General features: G+C 49.4%; 1 protein-coding gene across 6 annotated transcripts in view; it reads right to left on the reverse strand.

The window, feature by feature from the left end:
* BAZ2A (bromodomain adjacent to zinc finger domain 2A) overlaps positions 1-18164 on the reverse strand; it is a 34116-nt gene extending 15952 nt beyond the window's left edge. For 4 of the 6 annotated variants that reach the window (XM_036865061.1, XM_036865059.1, XM_036865063.1 and 1 more), the window contains exons 1-4: positions 17969-18151; positions 13109-13194; positions 2881-3018; positions 668-1261 (exon numbers count right to left, since the gene is read on the reverse strand). In XM_036865061.1, the coding sequence (XP_036720956.1) occupies positions 668-1261; positions 2881-3016 (730 nt within the window). In that variant the 5' untranslated portion in view covers positions 3017-3018; positions 13109-13194; positions 17969-18151. Of the gene's footprint in view, positions 1-667; positions 1262-2880; positions 3019-12490; positions 12603-13108; positions 13195-17968 lie in introns of those variants that run through there. The other 2 variants (XM_036865062.1, XM_036865058.1) reach the window with 2 other exon arrangements.
* Positions 18165-18779: the final 615 nt, after the last annotated feature.

Here is an 18779-nt window from a genome sequence, read left to right on the forward strand (position 1 = left end):
GAAAGAAGAGTGGGGTCTGAGACAAGAACCCCATCATGTTCTCAGCTGTTTCCCCCATCCAGTTAAACAGAGAAAACATCCTGTGATTTTACAGGGTAGTCACCCTTGTACTTGGAATCAATAGCAGACTAAGCATTTATCTATTCTGAGGGGAAAGATGAGAGGGACTGCACATGTACCTATGCTAACAACAACAAAAAAGAAAGGAAATTGTGAGTAGACAAGCAATGGTGTGCTCTGCCTGTTCCTTCCCTCCTGCATGTGCCAATCACTACTTAGGGCTCAGCCCACTTCAGCAGCCAGTCTGGCCCTGCCATAGTCAAATCAAATTGGCCTCTTTGCCTCCTGCTGATGCCCCAACCCCTTCCTATAACTTTGAAGAAGGCTTTCTTGATGCAGGGTGTCTGTTGGGGCTGTTTCGGGCTCGCCCACCTGCCCTCTCCAGGCCAGCAGCTCTGCATGAGCTTGAAATAATTTGCACTCCCACTCTCGAGCTGGTGCTGCTGCCACAAAAACACCAGCCACTTGGCTCTGCTAATCACCAACATGCAAATCAGCCTCCACTGCAGAGAGCTGGAAAGACAAGTTTTCCTCACCTCAAAAAGCCACTGCGCCCCCCAGAGCCCCATTTTCCCTCTCCCAACCCAGCTCACAGACCCAGTTATACCTGGCTGCTCCTCTTCCAGCTCCAGGCTGCCTACCAAGCCAGTGCCATTCTCCGCCACAACTGAAGTCAGCTCCTTTTCTGCTGCCTCATCAGGATGGATACCACTGCCTACCTCCTGGGAGGGTGCAAAGGTCTGGATGCTGGATCCCAACATAGGAGAAGTCTGTGGGGAGGTGAAAAAACTAGGGGGTCCATTGGGCATCACCTCAAAATTCTGGTCAGGAAAGGAATCATATAGTTCCTGTGAATCGAAGTTAAGCCCCATGGGACTCTGGGTACCGTTGGCCCAGAACTCTTGGCTCCCAGCCCGAAGGTTAGTGTTGTGACTTGGGGATGAAGGTTGCCGGCTGCCCCCAAGGATGCCGTTGAGTGGGTATTGTCCCCCCGAGAACTGGGAGAGAAGGGGTGGGTCCTTGAGGTTGCTGCCAGGATTGGCAGATGGGTACTGTGAGTAGTTCCAGAGACAGTCATAGGCCACGTTGGGGTGATGGAGGTGTGAGGTGCTGGAGGAGTGGGAAGCAGAGTTCAAAATCCCTGAAGTAGTAGTGTGAGATACAGTAGATAAGCCATTAACATTCACATCCCCATTCAAACCTGGCAGAGAAGGAGGGAAAAGGGTCAGTTACAGCTATGTATGCAAGTAACACTATAAATTCTACTAAAGGAACAGCACTGACTAGAAAAAGGGAAGGTGAAGGGGTGGGGGATTCCCCCTCTACTGTATTTATAGTTTTTTGGTCTCCAGGGAACACCAAACCCAGATGCTCCTGGGTGGAAGCTTAGCAATCGCCGCTGAGGCTGCTGAGTAGGGGACTGGGGAACTCTCCCAGCCTACCACAAGCGACCAGCAGAGAGCTGGCTGCTCTTGATGCTCAGGGCTTTTTAAATTTTTTTTTTTTAATGAAACTGTTCACAGACGCCCTACAGTGACTTGCATTCTTCCCCACCCTCATTCCCTGGAGGAATTCTTCCCTTGGAGTGGCATGACTGAACTCTCTGCCCCCCACCCCCTGCCGCCTTCCCCAGTGCCTGTTTGCCCCACAGTGGCACCAGAAGGGACAGCCTCCACCTCACTGGCACATGCAGATCCAGCACTTTGTGCTGGGCTAAGAATAGAATTTGCAGTCACCACAGCAGAAAGATCCCAGCTCGGAAGGCTGGGCTTGGCCCCTCCCCATAGGCACTGGAGGGTAATACGCAGGGGGGGAAATCTCTGCATGAGCAGTACTGCAGACTTCAGTTCTCAACACCAATGGCAGCCTCTGGACCGGAGGGCAATCAAATAAAAGGAACCAAGATACTAAGGAAGCTTCGGGGGACGTGGTGGGAACAGTCCTCCAGCGAAATAAGGGAGTTTCTATCTATCTGCAACCCCCTTGTGAAAGACAGGAGGGAGTGGTGAAGTATAAGCCTGTGGCAGTATCTTTCTGCTGCAAGGAAGGAGGCAAACATTTGTGCCTCCCTCTGCTTCCAAGCATAAAGTACCTGAAACCAAGGCAAGATTAGAGAGGTACTTGGCAGGGCCATGGTACAGAGCAACTGATAAGCCATATCCAGGAAAAGACCTGATCCTGGCAGCAACACTTCCGTCTGGAATTATAGATGTTTCTCTCTGGGGAACTAGGTAAGAATTAAAACTCTCCCTGTCCCTATCTTCTATCCACAAGGACAGGAGGTGGCACAAGCACTTCAAGCATCTGCTCTCTTCTCTGCTGCACAAACTAAAAGGCAAACACACCCCAACCTTCACCCAACCCCTCCACCCCCAGTCCTAGGGGAGGGCTACTCCAGCCTCTAAAAACAGCTTCTTAGAGGGCTGGCCCTTTATCTCTCTCTCACGGGTCCAACCTGGTTATCAGAAGCAGCAGCCGGGGACAGGGCTAGGGAACAGCAGCAACCCCTCACCACTCTGGCAGTAGCCAGGGAACAGGGCTGACAGAAGAGCAAGCTAAGATGAAAAGGCCAGTATGTTTTTCTAATCCCTTCCAGCCTTAAAATGAAAAGTGTTGCTTCCATAAACCCCTAGAACTTGTTCTTAGAAGTTTGGCTTCTCTCCAGCAGCTGGAGTTCTGAGGATTCACTTCCTCCCTTCCCACCTGGCATAAAAGAGAGCTGTTGTGAAGTAGCCCGTCCAGAGCCAAACCTTACCCCATCAACCTGCTCTAAAGGAGCGGTGCCCACTCCCTCCCAGGCCATGTGGCCCTCACACTCACTTTTCCCTTGCTGGGGGAAGTTCATGGGAGACCCGTTAGTGTAGAGCCCCTCCCCTGAGGAGGGAGAGGGTTTCAGTCCTGAGGCAGCAGGTGCAGGGGGAAGGCCAGTAAAGTTAAAATGGTCGTTTGCCTCCATTTCTGTAGGAGGGGAGAGAAAAGGGAAAAAAAATACTGGCGGTTAAACAAGGTTATGTCACCTGGAATCTTCTAGAGGGAATGCCCCCTCCCCTCCATCTACTTTACTTACCCTTCTCCTACCCAGGTACTGGATTGGGAGGGAGGGGGGTTGCGGGGGGAGTGGGGAAGGAGAGAAGAGAAGAGGAAGTGGAAATATACTCCTAACCTGGGCAATGACCTCATAGAAACAGTGTTTTAAAAAGTCAGAATTGTGGAGATAAAAAGAGTTAGGGAGAAAACCAAGATACACACCTAGAGGAGTCTTCCCCCTGTATAAGCCCCACCCTCTTAACTCCCAGCCCAGGTTACCCCTCTATGTTAGATATTAGCCCTCAATTGCAACATTTAACATTCTCCATCCCTCCCCCCCACCCCCGCCAAGGTAAGGCCAGAGTCCCACTCTCAGGGTATACAGAAGGTTCTCAAAGCCATCTTTTTGACAGGAAAGCATGGATGTGTTGGCAGAAAAAGCATGTTTAATACATATACTGTTTTATTATTATAGTTGAGTTAAGAAATTTCCACGTTACCCTATCCATAGCCCTAGACATCTGAAGAAGATAGTATATAGTTAACTGAGTAAAGGAATTTGAAAAGAATACATTTCAGGAAAGGTGACCATAATAGCAAAAGCCAAATCATCCAGTAACACGTCTACTCCTTTTTCATGGGAAATACCATGCTCTCTAAGAATATAGCTCACAAAAGTGTCAGAGCTGGAAAACTGATTAAATAAGAGAGTGTCCCAAGGAACAGTATTCTATTATGTCTACTGTGATTACTTCCCCATGTTTTGGTTTTGTGGCTTAAATGTAAATGGTCACTGAGAGTATAGCTAGGTACTTAAAGTTGTAAAGTGCAGTGGCTCATTGGGGAGTAGTATGGTTAAAAAGCTCTTCACCCTCTCCTGAATACGATGAGGTGATATACTACTAGCAATGATGATGAGAATAAATTTACCTTCAATAGAGCAAAGAGAAGAAGGAAGAAGACAGAAAGCAGAAGCTAGAATTACTGGCAAAGTCTGACACATCAATCAGATACTTATGATGTACTAGCGCATACTAATTTGTTATGTGAGAGACATGATCTGTCTTGATACAGAAAAAGCAACTCCTTTGGTTACCACAGAAGAGTAAAGGACAGAAGAGTTCAGGTATAAAGATTTCTTTATCAAGCTCCCAAGATGAGATAATAAGCAAACCTAGGTGATGTTTTAAATAACCTCTTAAAAAAAAAAACAAACTATAAGTAAAGCTTTTAAAAGAATGAATAAATCAGTTAAGAACACATAAGACCACTGCCCAAGGTTTGCAAGAATCATATTCTTGAGCATGCTAGATAATGCAAATTAGCCACCATTAGGTGAATCTAACATAATTCTGAGCATGAAATATAAACCCTGTACAGTAAGTATATGGCATGACAGCTATAAGATTTTCCATGCTTGGGACTTCCCTGGTGGCAGTGGTTAAGAATCCACCTGCCAGTGCAGGGGACACAGGTTTGATACCTGGTCCGGGAAGATCCCACATGCCGCGGAGCAACTAAGCCTGTGCGCTCTAGAGCCCGTGCTCAAGAGAAGCCACCGCAATGAGAAGCCCACGCACTGCAACGAAGAGTACCCCCCCGCACCGCCTGCAACTACAGAAAGCCCATGTGCAGCAACAAAGACCCAACACAGTCAAAAATAAATAAATTCAATAAATTAAAAAAAAAAAAAAGATGTTCCATGCTTAATACCATAACTGTCTCTACCTTTATCAATTTTAACTGGAATTTAAAAAATAAAAGCAGGGGCTTCCCTGGTGGCCCAGTGGTTAAGACTCTGCCTGCCAGTGCAGGGGACACGGCTTCGAGCCCTGGTCCGGGAAGATCCCACATGCTGTGGAGCAACTAAGCCCGTGCACCACAACTACTGAGCCTGCGCTCTAGAGCCCACGAGCCACAACTACTGAGCCTGCGTGCCGCAGCTACTGAAGCCTGCGCAGCTAGAGCCCGTGCTCCACAACAAGAGAAGCCATTGCAATGAGAAGGACGTGTGCCGCAAGGAAGAGTAGCCCCTGCTTGCCACAACCAGAGAAAGCCCGAGCGCAGCAAAGAAGACCCAACGCAGCCAAAAATAAATAAATAAAGTAAATAAATTAAAATAAATAAGTAAATAAAAAATAAAAGCAATTTGTATTTTGTCAATTTAAGGGGGGAAAAGTTTTTAGGATAAACTCATTTCCCATACAGGATTTCCCATCTTCACTCTAAAATAAGCAGCAGACCCAAACGTGCTTTGCATCAATGAAGAAACTCGGTCTCTACAGAAGACCTCAGGGGCCCCCAGCATTTCCTTATAGTTAAAGACCATCCTCAGCACTAAGGGATCTGAAAAATAAGCATCATGAGATTAGTGACCCTTCCGAAATGAAAGACACCAAGGAGGAAAGTTCATTCCCTATACTCTAGGTTAGGTTCCTTCCAAAGCTTACATCACAGGGAGGACTTCCTGGAGGTCCAGTGGTTAAGATTTCGCCTTCCAATGCATGAGATGCGGGTTTGATCCCTGTTGGGGGAGCTAAGATCCCACTTGCCTCTCGGCCAAAAAACCAAAACATAAAACAGGAGCAGTATTGTAACAAACTCAATAAAGACTTTAAAAATGGTCCACATAAAAAAAAAAAAATCTTTAAAAAACAAAACAAAACAAAGCTTACATCACAGGGAATTCCCTGGCAGGCCAGTGGTTAGGACTTGGTGCTTTCACTGCCAGGGCCCAGGTTCGATCCCTGGTGGGGAAACTATACGCCGTCAAAAAAAAAAAAAAAAAAAAAAGAGGACATTCAAGGATTCATTTCGCAAGTCTAGAAATGCTATGCCTGGAGAGCCAATCTCATCTGATCCCCACATCTCCTCTCCCCCAGTTTTATGCACAGCCACACCTCTGCTGTGCGCTGGACTATATTCTCCCACTCAATGATAGGCCACAGTTCGTTTTTCCTTTTTCTGTTTGAATCCACGAGGAAACTAGTGACCTTCTCATCTCTGCTACTCTGGGACAGCACAGCATTTCCTGTCTCACAAATTACATACTAATAAGCATAAATGGATGGCTTACAGAAATCAGATAAGTAAAAGGAATGGGAAGTTATCTAGTGCCTGAGGTCTGTTTCCCCAGGAGCCTCTACTGAGGGGTCATCAGGACCACAATCACTTCATTTATAAGAAGCTTCCTAGAAACATAAAATACTCTGTGCTGTGCAGTGAGATCAGCGCAACAACAGTGAGCTCTAGGTGCAAATCCCAGCTCTACTACCACTAGCTGTGTGACCCTGATCAAGTTACTTAATGTTGCTGAGCCTCTACTTCATCATTAGTAAAAATTTTAGTACTTACCTCCAGGGCTTGTGAGGATTAAATGAGAAAATCTATATAACGGACCTGGCACAGCATCTGTCACCCAGCAAGCACTCAATAAATTTTAGCTATTATTATTAGACAAAAAAGAGTAAAAACTATTTTTTGTTTTTAGTTTTTAAAAAGATAGTCATGTCCAAAGGGTCAAAATATAATTTAAAACCATTACTATTTTTACTAGTATGGGAGATACTACAAAATCAGGGATGATCCTCCCAGCCAGACTTCCTTGTATGCAACTAGACTCTTGATTTCAAGAGAAGTTTTGCATGTGGGATCTTAGTTCCCTGATGAGGGATCGAACCCAAGCCCCCTGCATTGGCAGAGAGGAGTCTTAACCACTGGATGGTTAGGGAAGTCCCTACACTCTTGATTTCAGATGTCACTTAAATATAGGATCACATTATAGGAATGCAAAGAAAATGCGGGCAGCTCCTCTCAGCAATAAAACCAGGGTTACTTTATTTTAACCTTCCTACCCAAGATGCTTTTCACAATAAAGCCTGAAGGTAAATTATGTCCTCCCATCTAGAGCTAATAAGAAGAACAGTAAAGCAAAGGAGAGTGCCTCCCTTTGAACTAATGGGATTTTGGCCAAATGAAAAAAGAAATCAGTCAGTGCCCAACCCCCAGAATAGTAGACAGCTCTCCTGACCAGGAAGTACAATCAGGCCAGCACCCAGCCCAGTCCCAGTAGTATGTAAATGGATCTCTTAAGGGCCTCTAAGCTTCATTTATAAGAGTTAAGGGACATTGCCCCTTAAGCTTGAGGCAGTAAAGCTCTTGCCACATGGCCAAATAGGCTGCTCTTTCTCTCAGTTGCTACTGAAGAGTTACTACTCTGTGGACCTGTGACATGGTTTTGACAGAAAAGGGCTGACAATGCACAATGTTGAAATAAATGTTACGAATTTCAACACTGTTGCAGGTGCCCTGACCAACCCTAACACTCAGACCTCTGAGGCTACCCCCAGAAAGACAAGACACATTAACACCATCTAGCTGGACACTTGAGCAGTCCCTGCAGCTCCTTGGTTCATTCTTCCCACATAGAATACTAAAATTCCACAAATAGAGAGGTTTCTAATTTTGGGGGGTGGGGAGAGATTTCAAATGTCTATCTTTACTAAACAGTGAATGTAAATCTTGCAGTATAGTAAATAAATCATACTACTACATTTTAGATTTGTAATTGTGAATGTTATGAAGGATACTTCTGAACTCTACACAGCTCTGGAATCATCCACCATACTCTAATACAGTGGTTTCCAACCAGGGTGATTTTGCCCCCAGGGCACATTTAGTTATGTAGAAAGGTACATGCTACTGGCATTTAGGAAATCAAAGCTGGGGATGCTCCTAATGATCTTGTAATACACAAGACAGCCCACTACAACAAAGGATTAGTTGGTTCTTGCTCAATCAAGAGCAAGGTTGAAAAACCCTGCTCTACCACAAAAGCTGCCTCATTTCCCATTTCTACCCTATACCCTGGGGAAGATCCCAAAGTTTTCACTACTCCCAATTCCTGATGCTGCAAACAAGCATGCCTTCACTTTCAAATCTAAAAACTCCTTCCTGGCTAAGCTGTCTTCCTCCACCAAAAGAGTTCCAAGTGCCAAGCCACAAAATCAACATGCCTTCTTCCCCAGTAAGGATAGCCCATTCAGACAGCCCTGGTAACAATCTTCCCTTGGAACCCAGACTCAGACTACAGCCATACTGACTGAGACTCATTCTCTCAAAATGTCCTTTCCTTAACCCCCTTTTCCTAGTCAGGACAGTGAGGCAGAAGGAAGATGATGAAAGAAGGAAGATTATTATCCTAAGGGAGGCTACTCAAAGACAACTGCCATGTCCAGGCTGCACAGAAGAACACAAAGATGATTGTTCTCTGTCCTTCTTTCTTCTATACTATGTAGGTTCTACAGCATCAACCAGAAATTAAGTTCTACCATTATATCTCCAGCACTTTAGTGCTAAATACATTAAAAAAATGAAAGGAAATACTTGTTGAACTCATAGATTGAGCAAATGAATGAGTAAATCTGTCTTTTCTGTCACTACCAACTTATTCATCCAATAAAGTTTGTGATTTTTGCTCCCACCATTCTCAAGAGAACCAAAAAATTCAGCTTCATTCTTCACAGAGATAATTCCTAGAGGGAAGAAAGGCCCCAAATCTTGACATATTTTAGACAGACGTCTCATGCAGAAAATAAGGCCTGGAAACAGGGAAGCATGATTTAACTGAACACTCAAGGTATATAGCAGGTTTTAAAGTATTTGGCAACTGAATAAAGGAACCATATACTAACAATCTAGGCTAGGTTTTCTGCCACAGCTCTGGTCACTTCACTGTCAGAGGACTGGAAATGCCTTTAAATTGCAGGACACTAAAAACCACACTCCAGAGGTTGTAACAAGGTTATTTCCCTTTCAAGCTCTGATTGTTTCTCAGAATTTCAGCTCTAACAGTTAATGACTTCACCCCTTCCTTCAAAAATCTATCCCCCTCCCCCCTAAAAAAAAAACTGAGCTGAGAAGGCAGGTTATACAGTGCCCAAGCCCAAGAGAACAAAAGTAGCAGTACCACTTGTCTCTTAAGAACCCTCACGGTTTTTGTTTTTTTCTGGCCACACCTCGCAGCTTGTGGGATTTTAGTTCCCCGACCAGGGATCGAACCCAGGCCCTTGGCAGTGAGAACGTGGAGTCCTAACCACTGGACCACCTGGGAATTCCCAAGAACCCTCATGCTTTAGTTTTTAATGAATATTTGCTAAACTGTTTGGTAATATTTTCATTATGTAAAATGCCCCTTTAATTATTCTCTTTAACTAGGAGAAGGACAGAACACCACGTAACAATAACACAATGCTACTTCTACTGCCAGTGACCCAATCCAAGAACAGTCTCCAGAACTCTTCAAAGAAGACAGGTTTTTTGTTTTGCACAATTTTATAAATCTCAAAATTATGAAGACCAAAAAGTTGGTAAAAAATGGTCCCTCTGACCCATGTGCAGCAATGCTGATAAAGTATTAACCTTAGACTATGAGGTATATGAGGACATCCATATCCTAAGAAACAAATCAGGAAGATTATCTGCCCCAGGAAATCCTCAAGAGTTTTATACTTCACTCTACGTCCTAGGAAATAAAAACTTTGGCATTACTGCCTCACTGTACACTTCTCACACAAAGTCAAACATCATACCGGTTATTGGACGAACTTCCACACTATTTTAACTGTATTTTATTCTTTTAGTAAAAGAATATAGCAGACCTCTTCAGAGGTGATAAGAAAGGTCAACATCAGCAAGACACAGTAACCCTCACAAGCTTTGCTTCTCTCTTGGCAACACCTGATTCCAGAACCACAAGACTGCAAGGTGAGCCCCTCAGGGCATTCTAGATTTCCGACTGGCTCTGAGGTCGGCCCACATAGGTCTCTCTACACCTCAAATTTTTTCCTTTACGGAGAGGCTTAAAAAAAAAAAAAAAAAAAAGTCAATATTAAGAAACCCACTTCTCTGAGAGAAAAATGCATCCATTTTACAAAAAGGCCATGAAAGGTTTACTTCATTCAGCTTTCTGATCAGTCGTGTATCAAATGAAGCCATAGCTATCTACTTTCTCAAAATCAACTTTTATTTCTCTTAAAGAGTCCAAAGAAATAAGAGTAGTCTTTCTCCTTCCTTCATTCTTTTAACTTCCACCAGGGAAAATCAATTTACTATTCTGTCAGGCCCCAATCTAGGTAAACAAAGGTTGAAGAATGGGGAACTTAAAATCACTGTCAAGAAAGCAACTCAAAGGAACCAATCAGTCAAGCAGAAGGGCAAGAAAAAGGACAGTGACACTGAACTCGTTTTTACTGTTTCCAGACTATCAACCCCAACAGCCCCAGTAAAAGGAGCAATGATGCTATCTTAACAGTGCCACATAATCATATATGTCTATCTGGTCCTATCCTGGACCTTTAATCTAAGAATCTACAATTCAGGTGGAAAATACTGAAAAGATTATTTAAATGTTAGGCTTAAGCAGTTTTCAGGATAGTCCAAATGATCTCGATACCTCACCTCTCAAAACAGAAAATCCTGTGGCCAACTCACCTCAAACCAAACCCAGGGTCTAACCAAATGCCTGGGGGCACAGTACACACAGTCCATCACTATATGCTATAGTAGAAATCTCCTGGAGTTAGCAGGTGGGAAAAAGAGAAAATCTGGACACATGACTTCGCACAGAACAAGGGAAAAGCTTAGCCCTCTCCACGAATGGTAAAAAGAGAGAAGATGTCTTTTATGGACTGAAGCATAAGTCATATGATAACTAATTCTCCTAATTACTTGGTACTGCAGAAGGTAAACCCTCCCCTATGTCAACTAACAGGCTTCCCACAGGGACTTACCCTTAGGCTAGAATCACCAGTGAGGAACAAGCCCACCACACTCACTCTACAAATCAGTCCCTACCCCCCACCACAAACCCCACTCAGTTTAATATTCCCCATTCCCCCCTCCTCTTCCACCTCTCAGAATCAACTTCATCACGTCACAAGCTCACTTACTCAAGTGCTCTGCAATACAGAAACTGTCATACTTAAAAATATATTTAATATTCGTATGTATATAAGAATATATATTAAGCAGGATCCCAAAAAGCCACTCTCATGACACAAAAGATCCCAAGTCTTCCTGACAGCTCTCTACACCGAGGGAATTTGCATCACTTGTGTAGCCCTGCTGGTGGATGAGTGAGTTTGATTTTTCTATGACCTCTAGCTCAGGGAAAAAAAATCCAGACAGGGAGACAGAGATGCTTTGGAGGGGGGGATTGGGATCAGAGAGTCAACTGCAGTGACTACTTCCAGTTGACAAATTAAGTTTCCAAAAAAAAAAAAAAAAAAAAAGTCGAACGAAGGACTCTCAGACCACATGGTTGGCAGGATCCAAGCTTGCCCGAAGGCCTCAGAAAATGAAACCAAATCTGATTAAAATGGACATTTCAAAACAACAAGAGACGCAGCAGCAAACGCACAGCTGCCATTTCCCGGCCACTTCCTGCGGGAGGCTTGGGGGAGGGGCTGTTTGTGTACAAATGGAGGTGGAAGCTATCCCCCCGCATCGCCCCCCGAAGGATGCACATCTCCCACTCCAATAAATCCTACAAAGGATGACTGCTGTTGGCATTGCCTTCCCCTGAAAATTGGGAACACCAGGAAAGAAAGGGATGATGCGGGATCATCTTTTCTGCCACGGAAATGGGGATCCCCTTAGTGAGGGATCCCCCTTGGAAAGGGCTCCCTCTTCATTCTTCCCTCCGGCCCCTAAGGCCGGCTCAAATCCGTACGCCTCAGCACCGGCCCTATCAACCCCCATCCCTGGAGTGGCGGATTCTCCCGGGACTCGGGGGCCCCAGGCCAAGCACAGCTCTACTCCAGCAAGGCCCTCTCCTGCTCGCCAAGCTCAAGAGAACGTGCACCCCACCCCTCACCCCGCCGAGCGGACACCCCGAGACCCCTGGAAACCCCTCTGACCTCCACTCACCGTTGCCAAAACGCCCCACTCCCCACAAACGGAGTGTTTAACCCGTCCAGGGAACCCCCTCACCTACCTTTCGCACTCGGGCAATCCCCACCCCATCTGAAGAGGTGGAGCCCCTCCCGGGGATTCCACCCCGAGTCCCCCACAGGAGTCATCTCCACCAGCCAGGCGGCTTCTCCGCCTCCTCCTCGCAGCCGCCGCCGTCGCCGGGAACCTCCACAGCTCCTCCCGCTCCCGCCCCCGCCGCCCCATCCCGATCTTCTGCAGGCAGACCAGCCCCCTTCTCCTCCCACCCCCCAGTGCAGGAAGACCCCCGCCCAGGGCTGGGTTCTAACTGGAAATAAGCTCGAGTCTGCGTCTCCTCCCCCCACCCCCCGGCAAGGCTCTAGGCGGCTCCAGAGCTTCGGTTCCCTGAGGGAAGCCTCGGATGAAAGCGGGGCTCCCTCCCCTCAGGCCCCCAGCCACAGACCCAACAGACCTGAGGCGGCGGCGTCCAGCCAGGCTCGGGGCTTGTCTCTCCCCGGGGGACGGGCAGTTCACATGGCCTCGCTCCGGGCGCCAGGAGGGGAGGGGAACGCGGGGGAGGGGGTCTGGGGTCCGGGAGGGGGGAGGGGGACGCGGCTCAACCGCGGGGCCCGAGCGGAGCCAACATGGCCGGCGGGGGAGGAGTGAGCCGGAGCCGGAGGGGGCGGGGAAGCTGCGGCCGAGAGAGAGCCGCCCTCCGCAGCCTCCGCCGCCGGGTCCTAGCGCCGGCCATCCCGGCTCCCCGACCCGGATCTGGGTCCTAGCGCCGCGGTGTCTCCCTAGCCTACCGGGAAGCTCCCTCTGCACTGTGTCTCATTGTGGGCGGTAGTCCTGCATCACACTGAGCAAACTGAAAGGCGTGCCCTGATCCCAAGGTTAACCTAAAAGACTAAACCAAATTTCTAGGACCGAGGCATGTGCCACTCCCCTAAGATCATTTCGGGGGCAGTTATTTCCCAGGATGGGTAGTGGAAAAGTGGAAGTGTAGAAGCAGAAAGGTTAGTCAGGAAAATTCAGTCCTGGTAAAGGGGTGGAAAAAGGCAAGCTCCTGCTCCATCTGCTGCCCACTCACCTCTGTCCCGTGGGTGGCAGCCTGGTCCTGCCTGGATCACCACTTTCCTGGCGACATCTGCAGGGCTCTGGGGGTCGGGAAGATTCCTGTGGGTAGGAAAAGGAAGCTTGGCTCAGAGACCAGACAGGGAAGGCCTGAGTCTAGCCTAAACCTGGTCAGAGGGACAGGGGAGAAGCAGGAAAACTGACCAGCAAATAAGGTGCCCCAAATGTCCACCTATTCTATAGTTCCAGTATACTTTTTCTGATAGGGCTATATAACTAAGTGAAACCTTCTGAGAAGAGGAAAGAAAAATCTAGCAGAGGACTAGAGTTTAGCTATCACCTAAAACGTCTATTGCAGGGACCCAGAATGAAGAACAGTGTCATACATGAGGTTAGAATTTAGAGAATTTCTAGTTCAACATTCTGTTTGGTAGATGAAGAAATTATGGCCTGAAGAGGTTAACCGACTTGTTCAAGGTCAAACAGTGGATAAAATGTGACTAGAAACCAGGTTTCTTTTCCTTGCAACTCAACAGACTTTGCAGGCTTCAAGATAATTCCCATTCAATTCATTGCAATGCAGTTGTACAAACAGTTGCCTAACTGTGCAAAACTCAAGCTGAATATTCTGGAAGAGGAACAGACAGAGTGGGGATGATGAAACTCTGGCAGGTTGGGGGGTCAACAAATACTTTTTCCTTTGGGAGTCCGGGGAGGAAGGAGATCTGAAAACTGGGTGGGGCCAGAGTAAGGCAGGACCAAATACATTAGTCTAGATTGGATTTCCTTACTCCACAGGGGAGTGAGTTCTTCCTAAATTTGGGGGACAGACTTCACTCCCCACTACAAATGGCTCAGAGAAGCTAAGAAGGAAGTGAGCTTCACCAAAGCCTCAAAGTGTGTGGGCCAGAGAGAGAGGGGCTAAGAGGGTTAGGAGGGTTTCTGTCCCTCTCCTGAAAAAAGTAGATTGTCAGTGGGAAGGAGTAGACAGAAATCAAAATCCTTTTCTCCCCCATGACTCAGTAACAGATTTATAGGGTCACCTTGTATAAAAAATAAGGACCCCCAACAGCCTGCTGACCTCAAGTCCCTGGGTAAATAGAGGCCACACTCAGGGTAGAGGGGGTCCTTCTTTCTGGAGAAAGCAGGGATCCAGCAAACTTCTGCTAAGGAATGCTTCCCCCATTCCCAAAATAAAGACAGGTGAAGAAGAGAGCTCAGGGCATGGAACTGGCTTCCTAAAGGGCCGAGGAAGAGAGCTAGGTATGTTTTTTTTTTTTCCTTTTCCTCTTTCCTTTTCCAGGGCAGATGAGGGAGAATCTTCCTACCTCCCGCCCCCAATCATAGGGCTGGCCAGTCGGAGGCGGGCGGCAGGGGAGGAGCCTGCGCCAGTCAGACGGGTGTAGCCACGCCCCTTCCCCCCCCACCACACACCCACACACACCCACCCGCTGGCTCCACTCCGCTCCGGAAGAGCCGGTTACTCCTGTGCCCCACTGACTGCTCCCACCCCTTCCGAGCCCCAGGCCTAGTCTCCAGGGCAACCCCTAGGACTATCCCGGCCAGGAGCGATTGGGAAGAGGGGTGTTGGATAGGAGAGGGCCACCTGGGATTAGAAAAGAAAGTGGGGCAGGATCCATTCTTTCCCATCTGGTGCAGAAAGACTACAATCACCTTCCTCCTTGAATGAGACCCCTCCTCATCCCATCTAATCAGAGGTCTTCCTTGCTCTTTGAGGAAGGATGAGGGTGGGGTGTCAATATGCCAACAACTGGGTGTTTACTTCTTGCCAGAAGCCACCCCAAGCAGCAGCTGTGCTTCTCCCCCCATCCAGATGACAGAAGGCAGACTGACCCTTTCTGTCCCCAAACATTCCTCAATCCCATCAGATGTGGCCAATCACCCACCCACCCCATCTCCCTTTAGGAAGCTACTAGAAAGAGGAAGGGGCAAATGGTCTTTTTTTTCAGCAACTTGTGAGAAGGATACCTAGGGAATACTCTGAACCTCTCACAAGCCAGGCCAGTGGGCGGGTAATAAAGAGAATGGGGAGGGAGAAATTAGCACCTGCTCCCCCTTTCTCACCCTCCCTGTGTTCCTGCTGCACCACCCTGACTGGGGTCAGCTGCCACAGTGCGTGGCTCCACGCAGGAGCCAGATGGCTGGGGCTGGGAGGGGGAGGAGACAGAAAGGGAGAGAGAGGGGATTCGTTTGCATCCCTCTACCTCTCTCCCTCTCCCTGTCCAGGTACTCCTGGAATTCAACCCCAAACACCACTGCTGACCACCCTCTCCTCCCGCCAGCTCCCTTCCAGCCTGTGAAACATGACTCAGAAGAGTCTGAAGCAAATCCAGACACCCTGTCCCCTCATTCTGGAGTGTGTTGTGTTGGGGGTAGCAGGGAATGAGAGCGCAAGAAGGGAAGGGGCAGGGCTAGGGTCGCAGGGGATTTGCAGGGAGGGGGAATTCCCCAATGGAGGTGGGGTAATTATTAAAGACCTCCCTTGTGCTCACTGGCTGAAGGGTTCACAGTGTTAATAGGGTCTAGTAGGGAGATGGCCCTCAACCTTGTAACCATTCCAACTTGTCCCCCTTCCCTGTCCAGGTTAATGGAAAACAGTCTTCTCCCCCTCCGTATTTTGGGGAGGCCAGATTCTCCTATAACACATCAAAAGGACCACAACTCATCCTTCTTCTCTCCAAATTGGTATGTGTCCCCTCAGATTCAGCACAGTCTTTTTTTAAACTCCCCAACGAGCTTCTCCATGCTGGTCTCAGAAGAGGATGGAGAAAGACCTAATTTCCTTAGGACTCCCTTTGCATCTGAATAGAGAAGGCTGGGCTTCCCAGGCTTTCCCCACCACCCCACCGCCCTTAGAGACTTAGTCCTAGAACCTCATCCACTGTCCCCCAACAGCCCCTTAAGCCCAGAATCACAAGATTCTGGATGCGCCCTCCCCCATTCCCTGACTCTGGGGTAGGAGCGTTCTTAGGCTGGACCGGCCCACCCCAAGTCCAAGAGGGTCGTTCCCACCTGGGCTGGTGCTGAGGTCGCACCCCCAAAGTCCGGGAGAGATGGAGTGGGGTGAGGGCTACAGAAAAGCTTTAGATGGGAGTTAGTTGAACTTGAAGGGCTAAACGGAGCAGGGCCTGAAAGTGACTCTAGTCTATGATAGCCCCCAACCCCCCTTACTACGGGGAAGGAGAGTAGTTGGGGTGGCGGTTATTCCCCCTCCCACTGGAGGTTAGGATGGCGTGGGAAAGCGATGGTTCCAGAGGGGAGGAGGCGAAACCCGGACCGCGGGAGATTTTTCTGGCGAGGAAGGAGCGGGGGAGGGGGAGATCCTGGGTCCAGAATAGGAGGGGTACCCGGGAGAGGTTGGCCGAGAGGCGTGAGAAGCCTCCGGATTCCGGTCGCAGAGGACAGGGGAGAAATGGACGAGTAGATAGTGCGGGGGAGAGAGGAAGGGCAGCTCCCGCAGGGGGAGGGTCAGATCCTGAGTCCAGGGCAGCGGGGATCCCGGGGCAGGGGACCGCAGGGGCGGCCCGCCTGGGGACTCTGGGACCAGACGTGGGTGCCGGGCCTCACCTGGAGCAGGGCCGGGCGACGGCGGCGGCGGCGGCGGCGCAGGTGGCCGAGCCGGGCGGCGGCGGCGCCTCCTCCCCCAGCCCTGGGCCGGCGGCGGCGGTGGCGGGGTGGGGGGGCGGGGGGGGGAGGTAGCACTTAAAGGGACAGGAGCTACTGGGGTAGGGACGAGCGCTCGGGTAGGACTGTCGCGAAGAATCCGCTGAGGGAGGGGGAAGCGGGTGGCGTCTCCTAGGGGCCTGAACCAGGAAGGATCCCAGATGGAGGAAGAGAACAGATCCCAGGAAGAAGAGACAGAAACTTCTGCGGTGAAGTGGGGGATGGTGGTGGGTCCGAACTGGAGGACCTGGGAGAGCTCCACCCGCTCTCCGGAGGCACCGGCAAAGATCTCTTCACAAAGGAGGGCCAGGAAGGCAGTGAGAGTCGCAAGGACTCCGGAGGAATGGCGGTGTCGGAGAGGGAACTCAAGGCCGAGTGTGCTGGGGGTAACACACAGCGGCCCTACTAGATGAACAGGTTCCCTGTGTTTCAGCTCCTCAGGGACTCAAGCCCTACAGCCGTGGAGAGACGCAGCCTCCTTCCCCCAGCACGACCCAAGTTTAAAAACTTCTGCAATCAGGAAGCCAGGAGGGCAAAGACCTCCTAGGCCTTTCAACCTCAGTCCTGCCTCTCTCTGTCTTCTTAGTGACTGAAGCATGGGGGTCGCCAGTAGCAGCCCTAATGAGGCTGGTGTGGGGCCGTGAGAATCGGCTTTCTTCTAGTTCAGCTCTCCCCCAGCCGCCACCACCCTTGTGGCAACCTCTGGGGCAACAGGAAGCAGCTGCTCAGTGCAGCCCCCCCACCTGGTGGTGGGTCAGGGTCAAGGAGGGAAGAGGGCAGGGACTTGAAAGGCCGGGGAGAAAACAGGGGGAGAAGCACCTTAAAAATCATCCAGTGTGACCGAAAGTGGGCTTTACTTTTGTGGGGGTAAGGCCAGCAGTGAGTGCTGTGAAATATTTCTTGAATCTCAGCAGCTTAAGTGGGAGGCGCAAGGGGCTGGGGCGGGGGTGGTGAGGTGGGGAAAGCCCCAACCTAAGGTGCACTCTTAGGCTCTTCCCCAGAGCTGGAGCTTGCCAATGTTCATGACCCCTTGGTCGGCAGCCTCACCAGCTGAGCCCCTGTGCCCCTGTAGTCTGGTTTCCCCTCCTTCACCCCCCAAAAGAGCAAAGGTTAGGCCCCACCCCTGCTGAGTCAGCCAGGGAGGGAGGTAGGCATCCCTCAGGCCTTCCCGGGGGCTGGTCCTCATACTTACCCATGTCGGGCTGGCAGGGCTCCAGGGCTGGGACCACCCAGCTCCTCACTGTCCTTGGTTCCCCCTTCACGTGCAGGCTGGTGTTAGATCCTCCCAAACTGTGAGGTGGGAACTAGCACGAATCAAAAAGCCAATGTATGCTTCCTGCGAACCACAGCCTGAACTGCTGTAGGGTGATGTCCCTGTGTGACAGACTAGGGTGGGGAGGGAGGAGGGAAGGGCGTGGCTTTCTCTGGGTGGAGAGGGAGGAGGCGGTGAGGACAGGGCAGAACCAGGAGAAATATGGAGGAAGGTTAGATCTGTGTTGACACCCCAGTGGCGTGGTACAAGAAGAGAGCGGTGAAGGGGGAAGGAAATAAATAGTTGCAGCTAGTGAGAGGGAGAAGGTTCTCGATGAATGCTAAGAGACATAAATGTGTGGGGGGAAGGGTGGAGGTATGATAGAAACAACCTTAGGTTCACAGTTCCTAGGTCTGCATCTGGATAACATGGGAAAACAGAGCAGAAAGGGCGGACCCATACCCTGGGGGCTTCTGCACCAGCTTCTTACCCACTCCAGAGTAAGGACCTAGAGGATGTGCCCCCAACCCCCATAACTCAGCATTTCCCCAAATCCAGGCTTTTCTAGGAGCAAACTACTGGACACAGGCGGCTCAGGGGCTCCACCTAACGTCCAGATCATGACACAGGAGAGACTGGTGCCAAGGACGTCAGAGGCAGATGGGGGGAAACTCAGAGGCCCCTACTCCACCCCTGGCACCTCTCCCAAGGCTCCTCCCCAGCCTTCAGCCCCCAGGGGCCTCTGAATTGG

The sequence above is a fragment of the Balaenoptera musculus genome, chromosome 10 (genome assembly GCF_009873245.2).
Source record: "Balaenoptera musculus isolate JJ_BM4_2016_0621 chromosome 10, mBalMus1.pri.v3, whole genome shotgun sequence".
Classification (NCBI taxonomy): domain Eukaryota; kingdom Metazoa; phylum Chordata; class Mammalia; order Artiodactyla; family Balaenopteridae; genus Balaenoptera; species Balaenoptera musculus.